The sequence below is a fragment of the Emiliania huxleyi genome (assembly GCF_000372725.1).
Source record: "Emiliania huxleyi CCMP1516 unplaced genomic scaffold EMIHUscaffold_107, whole genome shotgun sequence".
In the NCBI taxonomy this organism is placed as follows: domain Eukaryota; phylum Haptophyta; order Isochrysidales; family Noelaerhabdaceae; genus Emiliania; species Emiliania huxleyi.
This window is the reverse complement of record NW_005201984.1, coordinates 148,345-167,387: the sequence shown is the minus strand read 5'-3', so window position 1 is coordinate 167,387 and position 19,043 is coordinate 148,345. Positions and strand designations below refer to the sequence as shown.

Below are 19,043 nucleotides of genomic sequence, written 5' to 3'. Positions count from 1 at the left end.
CTGCAGGGCAAGAGCACCCAGGCCATCGCGCTCGCCTTCCTCCTGCCCGCCGTGGGAATGGTCGCCTCCACCATCGGTTTTTTGGCAGTCAACACCAGCGCGCAGGGCAAGGGGTGGGAGGTCCACCTGGGCAGCCGCACCCCTGCCGCCCTTTCCACCAGAGGGGGGGAGCCGGCCGTGGCACCCCCGTGACGCGCCCGCGACGGCTGCTCCTTTAGGCACCCTCATGTGGGCCCTCGAGAAGGGCATGTACCTTGCCGCCGCCCTTTTCACCGCCGGGGCCTAGGTTTGGGTGGTCCAGATTTGGGGCCTCGGCACCAACATTTTTGCGTGGGTCATCATGGGCCTCGCGGGGGGCATGGCGATCGGCAAGGTGGCCGAGCCCCCCCCCCCCCCCCCCCCTCTCGCCCGGGAGTAGTGGACGGGCACGCGCGCCACCTCCCGCCCCTCCCCGCCTGCCGCCCCTCCCCGCCTCCCGCCCTCCCCGCCTGGCGCAGCGGTGTGCCGCAGCGGCGCCCCGCCCGCCCGTCCCTTGTGGGCGCGCCTCGCCTCGCCCTGCGCGCGGCGTCAGCCTGCGCGTGGCCTCAGCCTCGCGCGTGGTGGTGCGCAGGTGCGCGCCATGGTGGACGCCGGCCTGGCGGTGATGGGGCACGTCGGCTTCACGCCGCAGTCCGTCGCGCAGCTGGGCGGGTACCGCGTGCAGGGCCGCTCCGCCGCCGAGGCTCGCTCCCTCCTCGAGGACGCCGAGGCGCTGCAGGAGGCGGGCTGCTTCGCGGTCGTCCTCGAGATGGTCCCCGCCCCGGTCGCCGCCCTCATCACCTCGAAGCTGCGCGTGCCGACCATCGGCATCGGCGCCGGCGGCGGCACCTCAGGCCAGGTGCAGGTCTTCCATGACGTGCTCGGCCTCTACGACAAGCTGAGCCCGCGCTTCTCGCACCAGTTCGCGCGGCTCGAGGGGCCGATGCGCGCCGCTCTCGGACGCTACTGCGCCGCCGTCAAGCGCCGCTCCTTCCCCGCACGCCGCCACTCGTTCGGCATGTCGGACGCCGAGACGCGCCTCCTCGAGGCCGAGTTTGGGCCGCCGCCCCCGCCGCCGGCCCCGCCCGCGCGCGCCTCGCGGGCCCGCGCCCCAAACGGCCACGCCTCGCCGGCGCCCCTCGCGCGGCCGCACGAGCCGCAGCGCGGCGGGCTGCGGCTCGTGCGCTCGATCGACGAGTGGCGGCAGCTGCAGCGGAGCGGTGAGCTGGCCGCGGCGCGGGTTGGGCTCGTGCCGACGATGGGCGCGCTGCACGCCGGCCACCTCCGCCTCGTCGAGATGGCGCGCGAGGCGAGCGACGTGGTCGTCGCGTCCGTCTTTGTCAACCCGAAGCAGTTCAACAAGGCGGCACGGCCTGCCGGCGCCGCGGCACGACACGTCCTCGGCGCTGACACGTGCCGCGTGTCCCGACAGGCGGACGACCTGGCGCGCTACCCGCGCACGCTCGAGGAGGACGCCGCCAAGCTCGCCGCCGCGGGCGTCGACCTGCTCTTCGCGCCGAGCGCCGGGGAGATGTACCCCGAGGAGGAGGGGTCGCCGCAGCCCTTCGTCGACGTGAGCGGCTTCGACCTCCTCCCCGAGGCGCGCCACCGGCCGGGCCACTTTCGCGGCGTCGCCACCGTCGTCACCAAGCTCCTCAACATTCTCCAGCCGAGCACCGTCTACTTTGGGCAAAAGGACGGCCTCCAGTGCGCCTCCCCTCGCCGCGCCGCGCGACCGGCAGGACGCGCCCGCGCGCCACTCTGGCGACACGGCCCCGGCCCCGCGCCCCCCGCAGGTGCGTCCTCGCGCGCCGCCTCGTCGCCGGCCTCAACTTCGACACCGAGGTCGTGGTCGGCGACACGGCGCGCGAGGGCAGGGGGGGAGGCTGGCCAGCGAGGTGCGAGCAGCCTCTCTCCACACTCTCCGCCCCGGAGTAGGTGCGCGAGCCCGACGGGCTGGCAATGTCGAGCCGCAACGTCCACCTGAGCCAAGAGGCGCGCGCCGCCCGCGGGCGTGGGTGGGGGGGTGGGGGGGTGGGTGACGCACGCACGGGCGGGCTGGGTGGCGCCTCACTCCCCCGTCCGCTCCTCCCGCTCCTCACTCCTCCCCCTCCCCGCCGCAGGAGCGCGAGGCGGCGCCGCTCGTCTACACCGCCCTCCTCAAGCTGACCGAGGCGCACAAGGCGGGCGAGCGCTCCCCGGCGGCGCTCCGCGCGTGCGCCGCCGCCGTGATCGCGTCGGAGCCGCGCATGGCGCTCGAGTACGTCTCTCTGGCCGCGGCCGACGACGGGCGCGAGCTCGAGAAGCTCGGCGGCGCCGGCGCGGTCATGGCGTCCATCGCCGTCCAGCTGGGCGAGACGCGCCTCATCGACAACGTGCTGCTGCCCTGAAGCGCCACACTTGGGAGGGGCGGGGTGGGGTCGCGGCGAGATCGCGAGGTTGCGCTGGGGAGAGCGGAGGGGGGGGGGGGGGGCGGGGAGCCCCCACAAAGCGGGGGCGACTGGTCTGCACTCCCTGCAGTCTGGGGCAAGGGGGCGCACAGGCCTGTGATTGCTGAATGCTGATACAGGCCTCGAGAAACCAGCGAGAAACAAAAAGTGTGAACCTTGAGAGCCTGACGAGCAAAAGAAAGAAAGAAAGAAAACACACAACCCAAGGGAGGGATGGGAGAACGGCACGCCGCCACACCACACAGGGATTTTAAGGAGAGGAGTGTGGTCGATGCCAGAGTGGAAGTACTTGGAGCACTTGGAGTGCAGTCAGTAACCTCACATCCAGGGCCGGGGAGCTGAGAAGCGCACCCAGCGGGCCGGATGATCGGGATCGGGCTACGGGCTAGAGAGCCCTGACCCCTAGCTAGGGGGGGTGCACGGAATTGTAAACACGGTACTTGGAGCACTTGGAGTGCAGTCGGCAACCTCACATCCAGGGCCGGTGAGCTGAGAAGCGCATCCAGCGGGCCGGATGATCGGCATCGGGCTACGGGCTAGAGAGCCCTGACCCCTAGCTAGGGGGGGGTGCGCGGTCGCAGGGCCATAACACGTCTCCGAGGGTTAGTTCTGCGCTCCGGGTTTCCCCCAGCGGCGGAATTTTTCCCTCGCGCTGTGGGTCCCCCTAGCTGCGGAACGCCCCCTCTACTCGGAGCTAAAGAATACTCTCCGAGGGTTAGCCCCGCGTACCAGGTTTCCCCTTAACTGCAGGACGCTGCCCTCTACTCGGAGCTAGTGGACACGACACTAACTACTGATACGAGAATACATACCGCCCCCACGCAACTACTCGAAGATAATACGAGAATACGCAGCTGCGAGACGACTATAAAGAAACAGCGAGGTAAAGTTCGGCGGCTATGATAAACCGAAAGTTGTCGTAAAACGCGGGCGAAAGCAAAGCAGAGGGCGGGCGCTTTCTGCCGCAGCGATGCCCGCAGCCTGTCGAGCAGCTTCCGCGGCGCACATGCGCCGCGGGGTTGAACGACAGCCGCGCCTCTCGAGCCACCCGTGCCACGCGCGGCGAAGCGCACCCTGCGCGCCAGTCGGCGCACTGGCAGTACTGCACCAGCCAGCACGGCGTGGAGCAATGCATCCAGGGCATTGTGTTGGGCGCCAGCCAGCATGCCTCAGCACAGAGCAAGAGCGCATGCTGCCTGCGCACCCTGGCGCAGCACCAGCTCGCCTCCAATCAGGCACTCTCACCACTGCACAGCCGCCCACGAGCGCCCGCAGCTGCACTGCTCAACCCTCAAGCTCAGGAGCCTCCCCTTGTTGTCCAATTTCATTAACGCAAGAGGAGGGGGGCGACACACCACCCGCGCCCCCCCCCCGACCCAGGCACATACGCGCACGCGCGACAAGCACCCATCAGCCGACGCTAACTACTTACCTAATCCGCGAGAACAGGCCTCGCAGCCCCCTGGCTTTGCACGGCAGACATCCGCGGTGGCTAGTGGGACACCTAGCTGCACAAATGGGCAGCCAGCACTAGTAACGGTGAGGAGGATCCAAGGGCCGGTCTCCCGGAAGGAGTGGCACGTATCTTCAGCCCCCCATGCGAGAGGGACCCCCCAGTGTTCGCGCTCTGAACCTTGATCCAGAGCCTGACCCCGCGGCGCGCCACGACACCGTGGCGGCTCGCACGCCGTGGGGGGGACGACCCCCATAAGCGCCGCAGGTACGCCCCGCTCAGCCAGGATTGCGGCGCAAGCGCACACTCACCGGCCGCGCGCAAGCGCGCGGCCGCGCCATCTCGCGCACGCGCGTCAGGCCCCAGCGTCGACTCGGCGAGCAGGATGGACCTTCGGCTGCGTGTCACCCCTATAACATGCGGCTTCTGACCGTACCCGAGTTGCTCAATCTCTCGGTGCCGCTGCCAAGCCCTTTCGGGGACAGGGCGGTACTGCATGTCTCACAGGGCTTCCTCGCATCTACTGGGATCGGCTCTGACGGTGGGCCGCTAAGGAAGGGAAGGAGGTCCGCTTCGCGCGTGGCGCGTCCCGAGAACATGTCGGCGCGTGTCGTCTCGCGCCCTGCGCGTCGGACTGCGGCCAGACATTCCCCCCGCCAATCCCCTGTCTAGAGGACGCCGCGCGCAAGCGCGTCGGCTCCCACCCGGCCTAGAGGCTGCGGTTATGACCCCGCCGATGGACCGGACCGGTGGACCACCGACGGGCGCGCCCCCCACGACTATCTTACCACCAACCCTCGGGCGTGGACCACTCCACCGACCCCGGGGCGTGGGCGGTCCCTCACCTGGGAAAGAGGGCTACTGTGATAGGGGGCTTATGTGACGGGGGTGCGCACCTGCCCTTACTGTCGGCCGCCGCGCCCCCTGCCGCGCCCGCCGCCGCGCCCCTGCCCGCCGCCGCCGCGCCCCTTCTTGCCGCCGCCGCCGCGCCCCTTGCCGCCGCCGCGGCTGCGAGGATCGTGCGCGTGGGTGGCCGCGCCGCCGTTGCGACCCTGGCGCCCGTCGCGCCGCTGGTGTTGGCGAGCGGCTTGATGGGCGCGGCGCTCGTCTCCGCCCTTCTCGTGTCGGAAGTCGCGCATGAGCGAGCCGATCTTCGAGTGCACGCGCTCTCCCGCCTGGAAGAGCGCGTCCGCCCCGCCGCCGCTCGCCACGGCCTCCTGTACGAGCCCGTAGCTCTGCGCCGCGCACTCGAGGAGCCGCCCAGCCCAAACGCGATCGCGCCCGCCCAGCCCCTGCAGCTGGCGCGCGTGATCGTGTGCCTGCGCCCTCTGAGCCTGCAGCGCGCCGTTGAGAGGTGCAGGCGCCGCCGCCGCCGCGGCGCCTCTCGTCTCTCCCTCCTTCGCCTTCTTGAGCAGCCGGCCTCCCCCGCCTCTCTCTCCGCGCTCGCGCTTCTCTCCCACCTCCGGCCCTTGTGCCGCCGCCGAGGAGGGCTCGCCGCCTGCCGCGGCGGGCGCGGCGGCGGCGGGCGCAGCTGCGAACAGGGGCACCTCGGGTACGAGCGGCGGCAACGAAGAGAGGTCGACCGAGTAGGAGATAGTCCCCATCCCGGGAGCCGAGAGGGTGCTGCCGCCAAAGCCGAGCGTGTCTCCCTGGACGAGGACGCGAGGCTGAGCGTCGGGCGGCAGCCGGCTCGAGTTGACGAAGGTGACCGCGCTCGTGGAGTGGGCGCAACCCAGGTAGACCACGCCCTGGTGGCGGTCGTAGCGCACCACGCCGTGTTGGCGCGAGATGCCGTTTGTGTTGGAGGTGCAAAGGAGCACGCGGTCGGCCGTCTCGCTGGGTTGCAGCCGGCCAATCTCGAGCCTCGCGCCATGCTCGCACAGCAGGGTGAACGAGGCCGGCGCCTCGGCAGCATCGCCGACGAGGGTGAATCGAGCAGCCGCCGGGCTCTCCTCTGCCCCCTGGGTTGCCTCCCAAGCAGCAGCATCAAGCGCGGGCTGCGTGGCGTCGTCCTCGTCGCTCGCCGCCCCACCGCAGCCCAGCTGCGTGCCGACGTGCAGCTCCTCTTCGCCCGGCGAGGGAGGCGGAGATGGGGCCGCCGCGCCGCCCGCGGCGCCAGAGCCGCGCGCGGCGCCAGAGCCGCGCGCGGCGCCAGAGCCGCGCGCGGCGCCAGAGCCGCGCGCGGCGCCAGAGACGCCGTTCACGGCTCCACACTCGATTGCGGCCGCGCGCGCCGGCAGGAGCGCCGCGGCGTTTGAGGCCATTCTGTGAGTCGGCGTGCTCGTGTCTTTTTTCTGGAAGTTATTCGCTTTATTCCACTTTGAAAAAGCGAGCACGACGTGTGCTGGTCCCCGCGTGTCCCCTCGCCCGCGTTTCTCGTCTGCCCCTCCCCCTGTGTGCGCTCCAGCGCTGCGCTGTCGCCCTGACGGACCGCGGTCTACTCGCGGTCTGCCGTCTGGCGTGGTACGTACTTATTTATACGTGTCAAGAGCGACGAGGTGTCATCGCGACATGTGCCGCTCCGGATCGGGCTTTTCGGGGGGGGGGGGGGCCGAAAAAGCCGCGTACAAGCCAAAAGCACGAGGATGAAAGAACGAGATGGCTCGTCCGAGTCTCTGGTGAGAAACACACACCTGTCACCTCACGTGTGTCGCGCCAGAGATTCTCTCAGGACTCGGCATGTCAGCCGTTCCGCTTCCGCTCTCTAACTGCACAACAGAGAGTGTTTCAATGGGGCATCTGGCGAACGTGTGAGGAAAGTCACGTGTGGAGGGGTGGAGAACCTTTGTGGGCGGGTGGGGGGGGGGGCTAGCGTATGCGCGCCGCTAGTGCTGCGACCATTGAATCGACTTGAGGTCGATGCCCTCCTGCACCATCTCCCACAGCGGAGACATCTCGCGCAACCGCTCGACGTGCTTGACGCAATTCTCGACCGCGTAGTCGACCTCGGCCTCGGTGGTGAAGCGGCCGATGCCGAAGCGTATTGAGGTGTGCGCCATCTCCTCGTCGACACCTACGGCCGCCGCGGGAGAGGCACGGCTCGAGGGGGGGGGCGGCGCGGCCGGTTGAGCTCCGCCGCTCCCTCCCGTCGGCACCGAGCGCGCGGAGGACGTACGAGGGCTCGAGCGAGGCGGAGGTGCACGCCGAGCCCGAGGAGACGGCCATGTCTTTGAGCGCCTGCAGGGCATTTCGCAGACGGGTCCCGGGGGGAGGCCCCTGGGCGGGCAGGCGGCGGCGGCGCGGTGCTGGGCGCCATCAGGAGGGACTCGCCCTCAACGTAGGCGAAGGAGATGTTGAGGTTGCCTTTGTAGCGCGACTCGGTCGACCCGTTGATCACCTGCGCACGCCGCGAGAGAACGGGCCCGAAGCCGAGCATTGGGCGATGACGGGTGGGAGTCGGTGACGGGTGGGAGGGTGTGACGCGCCACGTGCGGGATGCGGCTGACGAGGCCCTGCTCCAGCCTCGCAGACAGGCGAGCGATGTGCGCCGTGTCCGCCTCGAGCTCGCGCCTGCGCAGAGAGCCGCGGACGGCTCACGCGCTCACGCCGCACGACACGCCGCGCGACACGCTGCACGAGTGTGCGGCGCGCGCACCCCGCAATGTCGCACGCCGCGCCGAAGCCGACGACGAGCGAGTGCGGCAGCGTGCCCGACCGCATGCCCCGCTCCTGCCCGCCGCCCGAGAAGATGGGCTCGATGCGGACGCGCGGCCGCCGCCGCACGTACAGCGCGCCGATCCCCTTCGGGCCGTAGAGCTTGTGGCCAGAGATGGACCTGCCCACACGCATCGCTGTGAGGAGGGGGACGCGGAGCAGCGCCGGCGGCCGAGCGGAGCGCGGCGGCACATGAGGTCGATCTTGAGCTCGTTGACGTCGAGCGGGATCTTGCCCACGGCCTGCCGCGCGGTGAGGGCGCGGCGGTTGAGGGCGCGGCGGTTGAGGGCGCGGCGGTTGAGGGCGCGGCGGTTGAGGGCGCGGCGGTTGAGGGCGCGGCGGCGAGGCACGGTGGTGAGGCGCGGTGGCGAGGGCGGCAGCGGCGACAGGCGGGAAGCGGGGAAGGGGCCCGTCGATGCGGTCGGGGGGGAGGGAGCGGCGAGGGGTTTGGGCGGGGGGTGCGGGGCGCCTGCGCAGCGTCGCAGTGGAAGAAGACTTTGTTCTCGCGGCAGAGCTGGCCGATCTCGCGGACGGGCTGGATGACGCCGATCTCGTTGTTGACGTACATGACGGAGACGAGCGCCTGTGTGAGGTCCGGCGAGGTCCGACGGTGGGGAGGGGGTGCGGAGGGGGTGCGGCACACTCGAGGGCGAAGGTGGCCGCCGGCCCAAGGGGGCAGGAGGGGAGAGGGGCGGGGAGGGGAGGGGAGGGGTCGGGCGGGCTTGCGGGCCGGGGCGGGCTTGTGGGCGGGGCGGGCTCGGTGGGGCGGGCGCTCGGTGGAGTGGCGGGAGGGCGCGAGCCGTGTCTGGCCGGATGAGAGAGCGGAGCAGCTCGAGGTCGACCAGCCCGTCTTGCTTGACGGGGAGGTAGTCTACCTCGAAGCCCTCCTGCTGCAGCACGCGGCACGAGTCGAGGACGCACTTGTGCTCCGTCTGCGTCGTGATGATGTGCCGCTTCCTGCGGCGGGGCGAGGGCGGCCGTCTCCCCTCTGAGGCAGGAGGCGAGCCGAGAGAGGGCGCTGCCGGGTGAGGGCGAGCGCGCGGCTTGTGGCGGCGTGGAACGCGAAGCGCACTTCTCTCCGTAGAAGTGGGCGATGCCCTTGATCGCCATGTTGTTCGACTCGGTCGCGCCCGATGTGAAGACAATCTCCTTGCTGTCCGCGCCGACGAGGCTCGCCACCTGCTCGCGCGCCGCCTCGGACGCACTCTCCGCCTCCCAGCCGTACTCGTGGGTCTTCGAGTGCGGGTTTCCAAACTGGCCGGACAGGAAGGGAAGCATCGCATCCAGCACGCGCGGGTCCATCGGGGTTGTCGCCTGCGACGGGCACGGTGGGTTCGAAAGGCACGCCCCCAGCCTCACGGGCGGAGGCGCTGACCTGCGAGTCGAGGTAGATGGCCTTGCCATCCCGGCTCTGCCCGGCGATGCTCATCACCGGCGCGGTGGACAGCCGTCGCGTGCCGCCCAGCCGGCCGGGGGCCACCCAGCGGGAGAGGCGCGCGAGGCGCGCGGCCCGGCGAACCATGTCGCGGCGATCAGGCAAAAAGAATTCTTTTGAAAGAGTCTTCGGAAACGAGGGAACGCCTGGTACTTAAATTCCCTTATGGTGGCGGCGTGCCGTCCTCCAATCCTTCCCTTGGCCCGCCTTTCTTTCTTTTTTCGCACGACAAAAGAAGAAACCGAAGCGACATGTCCTCCCATCGGCTGCGCGGCGACTGCGCGGCGACTGCTGGCGTAGGCTGGGAGCCTGCCACCTTTGGCGACGGCTGCGCCGCGGGAGGGACCGAGGCGACCGCAGGCACGGGACGTCGCTGGTACGCTGGACCGGCGGCTCCGAATACATGTCGAGGTCAGAGCTAGCCCGTGGTTCCGCAGCCGGCGCGTGCGATTGCACCATGTACTGCATGCACAGATACCAGAGGCTGCATGCCACCGCCGCAATGATGAGCAGCCGCCTCGGCGGCCGGGCGGTAGATTTGGGCGGGTGGCGTGGGTGGTGAGCCTCAACGTCATCCTCACGCCGCGCGGTGAGAGAGAGAGAGAGATTTTTATTAACTCTTTCTTCGCGGCGAAGGGTCGTGATGCCCTTTGCGGGAGATCATGGTGGGCCAAGCAGCGCCGGTCGCGAAAAGAATTTTACGAGGCAATCAGTGCACTCCAAAGAAAGAAAGACAGAAAACAGTCAACCCAAGGGAGGGATGGGAGGACCAAGTGCTGCAACCCCGTCTTTTTTCTCTTTTTGAAAATCGGCGGCTTCGCGTCCTCCATGAGCTCGAGCTGCTTCTACGACGGCAACCGCGTGGAGTACACACGGCTGAAAAAGCCTGTCAAGCGTAAGGCAACGGTCACCGTCGTTCCCGCCGGCGCTGCGCCGCCGTCGCACGTGCGGCGGCGGCGAAAGCAGGACCGAAACGTACTCCACCTCTCGATTGAGCGCGATGGCGGCAAAAAGCGGGAGCGGTGGACGCGCGTGTCTCGGCTGCTGGAGCGCAAGGTCAAGGTGCTTGAGGGGTCGGGCCTCAAGCCCGGCGTGGGCAACTACAGCGAGGACGAGGATGCGGCGATCAAGCGGCGGAAGACGGGAGGCGAGGCGTACAGCAGCATCGCACGCTCGCTGGGGCGCAGCGAGCAAGCAGTCGCAAACCGAGGCCAGCGGCTGATGAATCCAAAGTTCGCGCCGATGGGCCAAGGAAGTGCTGGCGTGCCGCGGGACCGGAGCATCAACTGGGTGGACGAAGTCACCAGCGCGATGCAGCGTCTGCCCAACCAGCAGGGCACCGCTCACGATGTGATCGCCGTGCTGAAGGAGATGGGCCATGTGTTGGACGAGAGCCTTCATCCGGGCTCGAGTCAACGCAGAAGCAAGTTGACTGTCAGCGGCGTGCTGTCCAAATCAAGGACCCCGCAGTTTGTAGCACTCCAGCGCCCCGCTCGCTTGGGCCAGTCTGGCACGGTGGTCAAGGTCGATCACGCCAAGAGCGAACTCCGCAAGGCGTCGGTGCGGTTCCAGGACGGCGCCGTCGAGGCGTTCAGCATCGGCAGCCTCGCACTGGCTGCCTCGCCTGCTGCGAGCCAGATCGCAGCTGGCGCCTCCGTGACGGTCACGACGGAGGAGGGAGGAGTTGTGAAGGTGAATGCCGGCCCGCGCAACAAGCCCTGCACGGTCTACAAGTACAGGCCGGAGCTGACCCCGGTCAAGGCCGTCAAGTCGCCGGCGAAGGCGAAGTGGCTCAACGCCAAGGAGAGGAAGAAAGACTACGACGGCGTAGCGCAGAAGAACGGATAAGCACGCTGAACGGTCATATACTTTGTTCATATCTGATATCAACGGGAAAAGAATTTTAGCGGCCTCCCTTGGGTTGTCTGTTTTCTTTCTAAGTCCTCCCATCCCTCCTTTGGGTTGTACGTTTTCTTTCTTTCTTTTCTTTTCTTTCTTTTTAGCGGTCAAGATACGCGCTCGTGTTCCGTGGACCGTCCGCCAGCCGTCCGCTCCGGCGTCCGGGAGCCTGACTGTTCCACAGCGGACTGTTCTCTTCACCGCCTTCCTGCACATACAAATCATCCGAGTGGGCTAATATTATCCTACAAACGTATGTCGTCAGGAATTCACACCGCGACGACCGACCGGCTCCAATAAATACCGCCACCCCCCTACCTGACGGCGCGCTGCTTGTTGCGCTCGCGCAGCTCGGAGTAGTACGTGTGTGTATGTAGTACTCTCACCTCTTGTCCTCGTCCTCTAGTCCTCGTCGGAGCTCGAGATGATGAAGACCTCGCTGCCGCCGCCCTTGCCTGCGGCCTCCGCGACCAGCTGCGGGAGCGCGACCGCCTCGTCCACGTCGCCACCCGTCGCGGCGAGTACGGATTCGATCCGCGCCTGCGTGAAGCGGTCCTTGGCGACGCCCTTGTCTTTGAGCCGACGGCTCACGCGGCGGTGCGGCGGCAGCGAGTTCTTCACCGCCTCGGACGGCGCCGACAGCCGCGCCGACGGGGGTGCCGACGACGACGCCGCCGACGCGGACGCGGACGGGCGTTTGCCGATGGGCGGCGGCGGCGCCTTCGGCGGCGGCGCCTTCGGCGGCGCCTTCGGCGGCGGCGCCTTCACCTGCCACCGGTGGTAATCGCTGGCCAGCGCCGCCGTGTTGGGGTTCGAGGTGGTCGGTCGCACATCGCCCCCGGGGCCGTCGCGCTTCTTCATCTTGCTGCGGCCGCTGGGGCCGCCGTCGGCGAGCGGCCGCTTCGGCGCTGCCGTCTCGGCAGGAGCGCGTCCTCCGACCGGCCCGCGCGGCGCGCGATCACCTTGCGCAGCACCTCGCCCATCTTGCCGACGACGTCCTTGTAGGACGGCAGGCTCGCCTTGGGCAGCAGCTTGCCGTCGAGGATCGCCTGCGCGTTGTCGAGCTTGCGCCTCATCAGCTCGCGGACGGCCTCGTCGAACGTGTCCTTGGCGTCGAGGTACACGACCGTCACATCCTTCTCCTGGCCTGCGAAGCGCAGGACCGAAAGCGTGGGTTAGCACAGCGAGTGCGAACGCGTAAACGGGCGCGTCGGACGATCACGTACCGTGGCGGTGCACGCGGTCCTCGGCCTGCTTGTGCTTCTGAGGGTTGAGGTCGCGCGACTCGAAGACGACGTGGTTGAACTCCTGCAGGTTGAGGCCAACGCCGCCGCTGCGGATGGTCGAGAGGAGCGCCTTGACCTCAGGCTCGCGTGCTCGGTCGAGCGCCTTCGACTTGTCCTTCACCTCGCCGTCGAAGCGTACTGCTCGCGCTCGAGCAGGTTGTAGGCCGTCGAACGCCGCGCAGGGTCGCGCCGCCGCGTCGCCGCCCTCCTCGCCATCGTCCTCCATCGCGTCCCCAGCCGCCTGCATCTCGTTGAAGTCCTCGCTGCCACCCGCGCCGCCGTCGCCGTCGCCAGCCGCGTCGATGCCCTCGTCGTCGTCCTCCTCCTTGGGCGCCAGACGCCAGTGCTCAGGCCACGCATCGTCGATAAACTCCTGGCGCGTGTACGCCTTCTCGTCCGTGTCGAAGCGACGCTCTTCGCGGCGGCTGCCGTCCTTGGCGTCGTCCTCCGCCTCGTCGTCCGTGTCCTTGTCCTTGCTGGGGTCGAGGTCGGCGTCGGTCTTGTCGGTGCTCACGTCGCGCGCCTCGGGCTTGCAGATGGCGCAGAACTTGGCCTTGGGCTGCTGGGCGCGTGAGGCAAAGAGGACCGAGGCTCGCGCCCCTTGCCCACGAGCACCGGGTGCGAGAGGGCCATCTGCATATTCGTCACCTTCGCCATCAGGATCTGGAAGAGGGTCTTCTCCATCTGCTTCGTCTCCGCGCGCTGGCCGAAGGTGCCGCCGCGCGCGCACGCCTTTTGCGCGCGTTGTCGTACAGGGGCAGGATCTTGAGGAACTCCTTCTCGTGCTGCAGGTACGAGTCTACGAGTGCGGCAGGACGTCGCACGAGAAGGCCGCCAAGACGGTCACGCCGCGGTCGTCGTCGGCCGCCAGCAGCACGAACGTCTTCGCCGCCTTTTCGAGCACGCGCTGCTTGGCCTCCTTGGCCTCGTCGGCGGCGGCGACCGTCGCCGCGCTTGCGCTCGCCGCCGCGCTCTGCCTGGCGGCCTCCACCGCTATGTTCATCAGCTCGCTCTCCATCAGCTGGAAGGCGTGCTTCGCGATGGTCGCGACGCTCGTCGTCTGCGTGTGCACCTTGGCGCCTTGCGCGTCAAAGACCTCGAAGCGCAGCGTGTGCTCATCGCCCAGCAGCCCGATCTCGCGCTGGATGGGCGCGGCGCGTCGTCGTTGGCGGTGAGCACCCCGATTTCCACCGCGGTCGTGGTGTCGCCTCCGCCGCCGCCATCGCCGCCGCTGCCCTCGCCGCCGTGGCCGCCGCTGCCCTCGCCGCCGCCACCGCCGCTGCCCTCGCCGCCGCCGCCGCTGCCCTCGCCGCCACCACCCGCGATGGTCTGCAAGAGCGCCACGCGCACGGAGTGGCCGCGTCGCGCCGGCGCCGCGAGCGTCAGGGAGAGCGTCACGCTCATCCCGAGCTCCAGCGGCTTGTACGCGAGCTCGTACACGACGTGCTTCTTCGGCGGCAGCTTGATGCCGCAGCTGTCCTTGGTGCGGCGCGTGAGCACGTCGCGCTCCCACGCCTCCTTGTCCACCGCCTGCTTCTCCTCGATCCGCCGCAGGCTCAACTGCTGCGGCACCGCCCGCCCCTCCGCCCGCGCGCGCTGCGCCTCGATCAGCCTCGATCGCTTGCCGCCCGATGACCTTGTCCGGCGACTCCATCATGTCCTTCCAAAAGTGCAGGTCGGCGTAAATCCACGACGGGTCGATCAGCAGGTGCAGCGTGGCCATGTCCTGCAGGTGGTTGTTGTAGCCGGTGCCGGAGCTCGAGATGACGCGCGGCGCGTGGAGGCCGGCGGCGACGGCGAGCATCGTCGCGAGGGTGTGCGGGTTCTTGAGCTCGTGCACCTCGTCGATGAGGACGATCGAGTAGATGTGCTGCGCGCGCGTGAAGCGCTTCTGCGCCTCGCGCCAGATGGCGAGCACGCCGCCGCTGGGCGTCGAGTCGTCGCCGTCCTTGTGGTCCTCGCGCACGTACATCCGGTCCTCGCCCGTTCGGTTGCCGCTGCCTTGCCGCTGCCCTTCTTGGATGCCGCCCTTGATGTTCGCGTGGTCGTACTTCTGCTGAAGCGCGAGCACCGTCTTTTGCAGTAGGTGCGGCGCGAGCGGCGAGGGCTTGTAGCCGCCGGCCTCGCGCTGTGAGCGGAACGCGTGCGACATCTCGGTCTGCAGCTGGCTGCGCGTGACAATGGCCAGTCGCGGCCGCGTCGCCTCGTCCTCGTCCTCGCCGGCCGGCCGAGAGAAGCGCTTGTGCAAGGCCTGGCCGAACTTTTCGCCTGAGTGCGACCAGATCTCGCGCTCCTCGAGCATGCCCAGCGCCTCCAGCCGCCACTGCGCCGCCACCGCCGCGTTGGGCGCGACGACGAGGGCCGGCTTCGCCTGCCGGCCGAGTCGGGCCTCAATGTAGGCGCGCACGGCGAAACCGGCGAGCGCCATTATTGTCTTGCCAAGGCCCATGTCGTCGCCCTCCGCAATGTCGCGCTGCACGGGCATCTCCGGCAGCGTGTCCGGCTTGCCCTCCGAGTCAAACGACACCGGCCAGTCGCTCGGTACACCGGCGACGGCGCGGACGCCAACGAATTGGTGAGGCTTGCGCTTGGAGATGCCACTTGCAGCCAACGTGCTTGAGAAGCAGTTGCAAGGGCCGGTCGGCAGCCGTCCCCGACCAAGATTATGGCGCAGAGGGAAAAAGAAAAAGCGGGGATAAGAAACGCTGCAGGTCTTGTTCCCGCGCGTCGGCGCTTCCGTGGGCCCGGGTCCCTTAAAGAAGGGAGCAGACTAGCAGATGGAGGGCATGACGGAGCTCGAGAACGCCGCCGTTGGCGCTGCCTCCGCTGGCTGCGTCGCCGTCACCCTCCAGCCGACGCTCTACTGGAAGAACGCTGCCGCCCAGGCGAGCAGGAGCCATCCCTCCCCGCGCCAGTGCGGCAGCCTCGCTCCCAACTCCGCGCCCAGCCCCGCGGCAGGGCCTGCCCTTCACCCTGCGGCCGTCCCTGCTCTTTCGCGGCTGCGGCGCCAACCTGCTCAAGGAGACGTCGGAGATGGCGCTGCAGTTCGCCGCCGCCGGGCGGATGAAGGCGGGCGGCGACGCCTCGTCCTCGGCCGCCCGCGAGATTGCGGGCGCCGTCGGGGGCGGCGCGGTCGGTGCTCTGCTTGTGACGCCGTTCGAGTGTGTCATGGTGCAGCAGCAGCTGCTCGGCACCTCGCTGCTGCAGACGCCTCTCGACATCGTGCGGCGGCACGGTGCGCTCGACGGCCTCTACCGTGGGCTGGGTCTCGCCGCGCTGCGCGACTCGATCTACGTCGGCTGCATGCTCGGACTCACTCCCGTGGCGCGCAGTCGCGGAGAGACGCGCCCGCGCACTAGACACGCCGCGCCGCGCCGCGCTCTTCGCGCGGTGGAGCCCGCCGCTGCGACGCGAGGCTGCGACGCGAGGCTGCGACGCGAGGCTGCGACGCGAGGCTGCGACGCGAGGCTGCGTGACAGCTTCCGGCCGCCGCGCCGCCGCAGGTCCGGCGACGCCTCATCGAGGGCCACGAGCTCCCGCCCGCCGCCGCTAGCCTCTGCGCCTCGGCCGTCGGCGGCGTCGCCGGCGGAGTCTTCTCGCACCCGATGGATGTCGTCAAGACGTGCATGCAGGGCGACCTCGCGCGCGCCGTGCACCGCGACCCCCTCTCCACCTGCCGCAACCTGATCGCCGAGGGAGGGATCGGCGCCCTGATGCGCGGCGCGGGATGGCGCACGCTCAACATCACGCTCACGGTCTTCATCGCGGGGGAGGTGTGCCAGCGCCTGCCCCACTACCTGCTGCGCCTCACGCGACGGGCGGAGCCGGCGCCGGCGCCGGTGCCGCTGAACGAGTGACGAGAGCCGCCGTTGGCGCGCTTCGAGACCGCCCCGCGCTCAGCACTTGCCGCCTGCGGCTGCGCGGCCGCGGCGTGCCCTCAAGCTTTTCATTTATTTCCATTTCGAGGAGAGAGAGAGCGCTCTCTACGCGACTACGCCGAACGGCACAGGCCGGCCCCCGCCAGCCACACAGCTGAATTAGTCTGTTTTCCCTCTTCTCTTCACAGTCTCAGTCTCTTGGAGCACTTGGGAGTGCAGTTGGTAACCTCACAAAAGGGCCAGGGAGCTAGGAAGCGCACTCAGCCTCACCCTTTTTATTTTCGGGACCACAGAGCGAGCTGTGTGCGAGTGTCGTGCCATCTCTCTTCACCTCCACGCCCACACGCCCGCGAGCATGCCACGATGTGCCGCGTGTGGCCGTGAGGGAAAGAACGCGGATATGTTCGCAAAGGCGCAGCTCGCAAAGCCGGCCGGCGAGCGGCGCTGCAAGGGCTGCACCGCCGCAGCCTCCAGTGAGGACGACGGGTCGCTCACCCTCGAGGAGAATGAGCTGACGCTCGAGGAGAACGACGACGAGCTCATCCTCGAGGAGAACGACGACGACGACGACGACGATGAGCCGCTCGTGCTCGAGGAGAATGAGGCTGAGAGCGACTCGTCCGACGACCTCGTCCTAGAAGACAACGCAGCTGGTAGGACATCGGACAGCGAGGGCCCGATGCTCGAGGAGAATGAGGACGGAGGCTCAGGCGGTGGCGGCGCGCCCTCGGCGGAGCGCGCCGATGCGCTGCGTGCCGAGGGGAACGGCCACTTCAAGGCGGGCCGGGTGGCCGAGGCGCGAGCGGCGTACGGAGCCGCCCTCTCCTCGCTTCCGCTGGGCGACAACGCGGGCCGCGCGACGCTGCTGACCAACCGGGCGGCGGCGGCGCTCAAGGCAACCGACTGGACCGCCGCCATCAACGACTGCACCGCCGCGCTCACCCTGACGGCCATCGGCAGCGAGACGCGCCGCAAGGCGCTCTTCCGGCGCGCCACCGCCTTTGTCGAGGTCGGAGACCACTCGTCGGCGCGAAGGGACCTGGGCGAGCTGCCGCTGGACGACTCAGCGGTCGCTCGGCTCCGCAGGACCGTGGAGGCCGCTTCCGGCCCCGTCCGCGGCGGCGGCGGCGCCGCCGCCACCACCGCCGCCTCGGAAGCTGCGGGGGCGGCGTCGGGGAGGGCGGGAGGCCGCCGCGTGATCTCTTGCATCGCTCCGACGACGCCGGAGCGGCACCTCTTCCACGAGAGCGCGCTCTACCGCTGCTTCGCCGCGCAGACCCACCCGCACACGGAGCTCGTCGTCGTGGACACGGGCCCGACCCCGTCGGCCTTCTTCTCGTCGGCAGAGTTTGAAGACCGGCGTGCCGCAGCCCGCCGAGGGAGGGCGCGCCTCCGCCCCGCTGCATTCCCGCGCGCCCGCGCGACTCGCCACGTAGGCGCGTCAAGTACATCCACCAGGTCGGGCACATGACCATCGGCGAGAAGCGCAACGTCGCCATCGCCGCCGCCTCGGGCGACTTCATCTGCCACTTTGACGACGATGACCTGTACGCGCCCAGCTACCTGGCGACTATGCTGGCCGCGCTCGACGACGCGGGCGCCGACTTTGTCAAATTGAGCGCGTGGTTCGTCCACGACCTGCAGACGGGCGCGACCGGCCACTTCGACGCCGAGGCGGGCATGCCACACCCGTCGCTCGCGCCGCTGACGGAGCAGTTTCTCTACACGTACGGCTTCTCCTTTCTGTACCGGCGGAAGCTCTTCCCCGCGTTCTCGTTCGCGGCCACCTCGTGGGGCGAGGACCAGGACATCCTCAAACGCGTGCGCGGCGGCGGCAGGCGCGTCGCCCTTCACCGGGACCGGACGGGCATCTGCCTGCACAACCAGCACGGCGAGAACTGCTCGCGCTCCTTCGCGCAGACGACCGTCACGCTCGACACGCTGCGCGCCTCGCCGCTCGGGCCGCTGCTGCCGGCGCTGCCGCTCATTGGCCGCGCGCTCGCGGGCGGAAGGCGCGTCGAGGGCGAGAGCGGCGTGTACGGCGACAAGGAGGTTCGCTCCGATAATGCGGGCGGCCTCTTCTGCTGGGACTCGCAGCTCGCGGCGCGGCGCGGCGACGGGGACGGGACCCTCACCGCCTTCACCGAGTGGCTCTGGTCGGGCAACGGCTTCTCCAAGGCGCGGTACGACAAGCTCGGCCTCGCGCGCCCCGCGCCGCCGCAGCAATTCCTCGAGCGCAACGGCAGCAGCGCCGCGGCGGCCGGCGGCGGCACGGCGGCGGCGGCTGAGGCGCTCCGCGCCGGCGCTGGCCAGGGCCTCGAGTCCCTCCGCAGCGTTGAGGGGATGCGCGAGCCGCACGCGCCCGGTGCGATCACCAACCCGGCGTCGTACCGCCCGGGCGGCATCGGCAACCCGGTCGCGGCCACAGGCGGCCCGGGCCTCGCTTTTGGCCAGTCCTCGCGGAAATTCACGCTCTAGGAAGCACCATCTAGTAGAAGGTATTTCAGTTCAATCAATGTGCATTCTCTGTTTCAGAATAAGCTCACTGTGATTACTCGACCGCCCGCGCCCGCCCAAAACGCGACACATACTATGTCCCAACGACAGTATAGCTAACGACAGGGTCTCCTGACGAGAGTAGTCCTGCCTGGCGGCAGCCTGGCCTGTGTGCTACCCCTGGGCCCAAGACAGCACCAACTCAGCGTGGAGCTCTGGAGGGAGCGGAGAGAGAGAAGAGAGCTGAGTAGAGAGGCGAGGGAGAGAGACGCGACGGACTTGAGCGCCGAAGCGACCGCCCTCCGCCCCGCCCACTCGACCCTCGTTGCCACACCCACCCGCGCAGGAGTCGCGCCTCCCTCCGGGAGCGCGTGCGAGCCAGGACCCCACCCAACCACACTCTCAAGACAAAGACGCCGGACGGGCGCCCCGCGCCGCCGCCGGCTCCCAAGCCGCCGGCGTGCCCCCCCCCCC

General features: G+C 69.2%; 4 protein-coding genes across 4 annotated transcripts in view; 2 read left to right on the top strand and 2 right to left on the bottom strand.

Moving 5' to 3' along the window:
* The window catches only part of EMIHUDRAFT_439738 (ketopantoate hydroxymethyltransferase), a 3,580-nt gene extending 1,160 nt beyond the window's left edge, over positions 1-2,420 (top strand). Inside the window, exons 4-8 of the mRNA XM_005792509.1 lie at positions 611-1,381; positions 1,451-1,725; positions 1,815-1,881; positions 1,957-2,013; positions 2,142-2,420. Of these exons, the coding sequence (XP_005792566.1) occupies positions 611-1,381; positions 1,451-1,725; positions 1,815-1,881; positions 1,957-2,013; positions 2,142-2,408 (1,437 nt within the window). The 3' untranslated portion in view covers positions 2,409-2,420. The remainder of the gene's footprint in view (positions 1-610; positions 1,382-1,450; positions 1,726-1,814; positions 1,882-1,956; positions 2,014-2,141) is intronic.
* A 4,066-nt stretch (positions 2,421-6,486) lies between these two features.
* EMIHUDRAFT_417393 (cysteine desulfurase NFS1) lies at positions 6,487-8,892 on the bottom strand. Its single transcript, XM_005792508.1, has 9 exons — positions 8,648-8,892; positions 8,376-8,532; positions 8,045-8,158; positions 7,768-7,817; positions 7,517-7,696; positions 7,347-7,431; positions 7,175-7,258; positions 7,017-7,098; positions 6,487-6,934 (listed from the first exon to the last, which is right to left on the bottom strand). The coding sequence occupies exons 1-9, from the start codon at positions 8,875-8,877 to the stop codon at positions 6,747-6,749; spliced, it is 1,170 nt and encodes a 389-aa protein (XP_005792565.1). The 5' UTR covers positions 8,878-8,892; the 3' UTR covers positions 6,487-6,746.
* Positions 8,893-11,311: 2,419 nt separating this feature from the next.
* On the bottom strand, positions 11,312-14,680 carry EMIHUDRAFT_222990 (hypothetical protein; the record flags this gene model as incomplete). Its single annotated transcript, XM_005792507.1, has 9 exons — positions 11,312-11,533; positions 11,678-11,809; positions 11,884-12,056; positions 12,136-12,333; positions 12,535-12,748; positions 12,811-12,927; positions 13,013-13,336; positions 13,546-13,758; positions 13,832-14,680. 9 exons carry the CDS (start codon positions 14,678-14,680, stop codon positions 11,312-11,314), a joined length of 2,442 nt encoding a protein of 813 aa, XP_005792564.1.
* A 292-nt stretch (positions 14,681-14,972) lies between these two features.
* On the top strand, positions 14,973-18,551 carry EMIHUDRAFT_222989 (hypothetical protein; the record flags this gene model as incomplete). The annotated part of the gene is made up of 7 exons (XM_005792506.1): positions 14,973-15,005; positions 15,154-15,489; positions 15,699-16,034; positions 16,672-17,163; positions 17,302-17,420; positions 17,510-18,256; positions 18,407-18,551. The coding sequence occupies 7 exons, from the start codon at positions 14,973-14,975 to the stop codon at positions 18,549-18,551; spliced, it is 2,208 nt and encodes a 735-aa protein (XP_005792563.1).
* Positions 18,552-19,043: the final 492 nt, after the last annotated feature.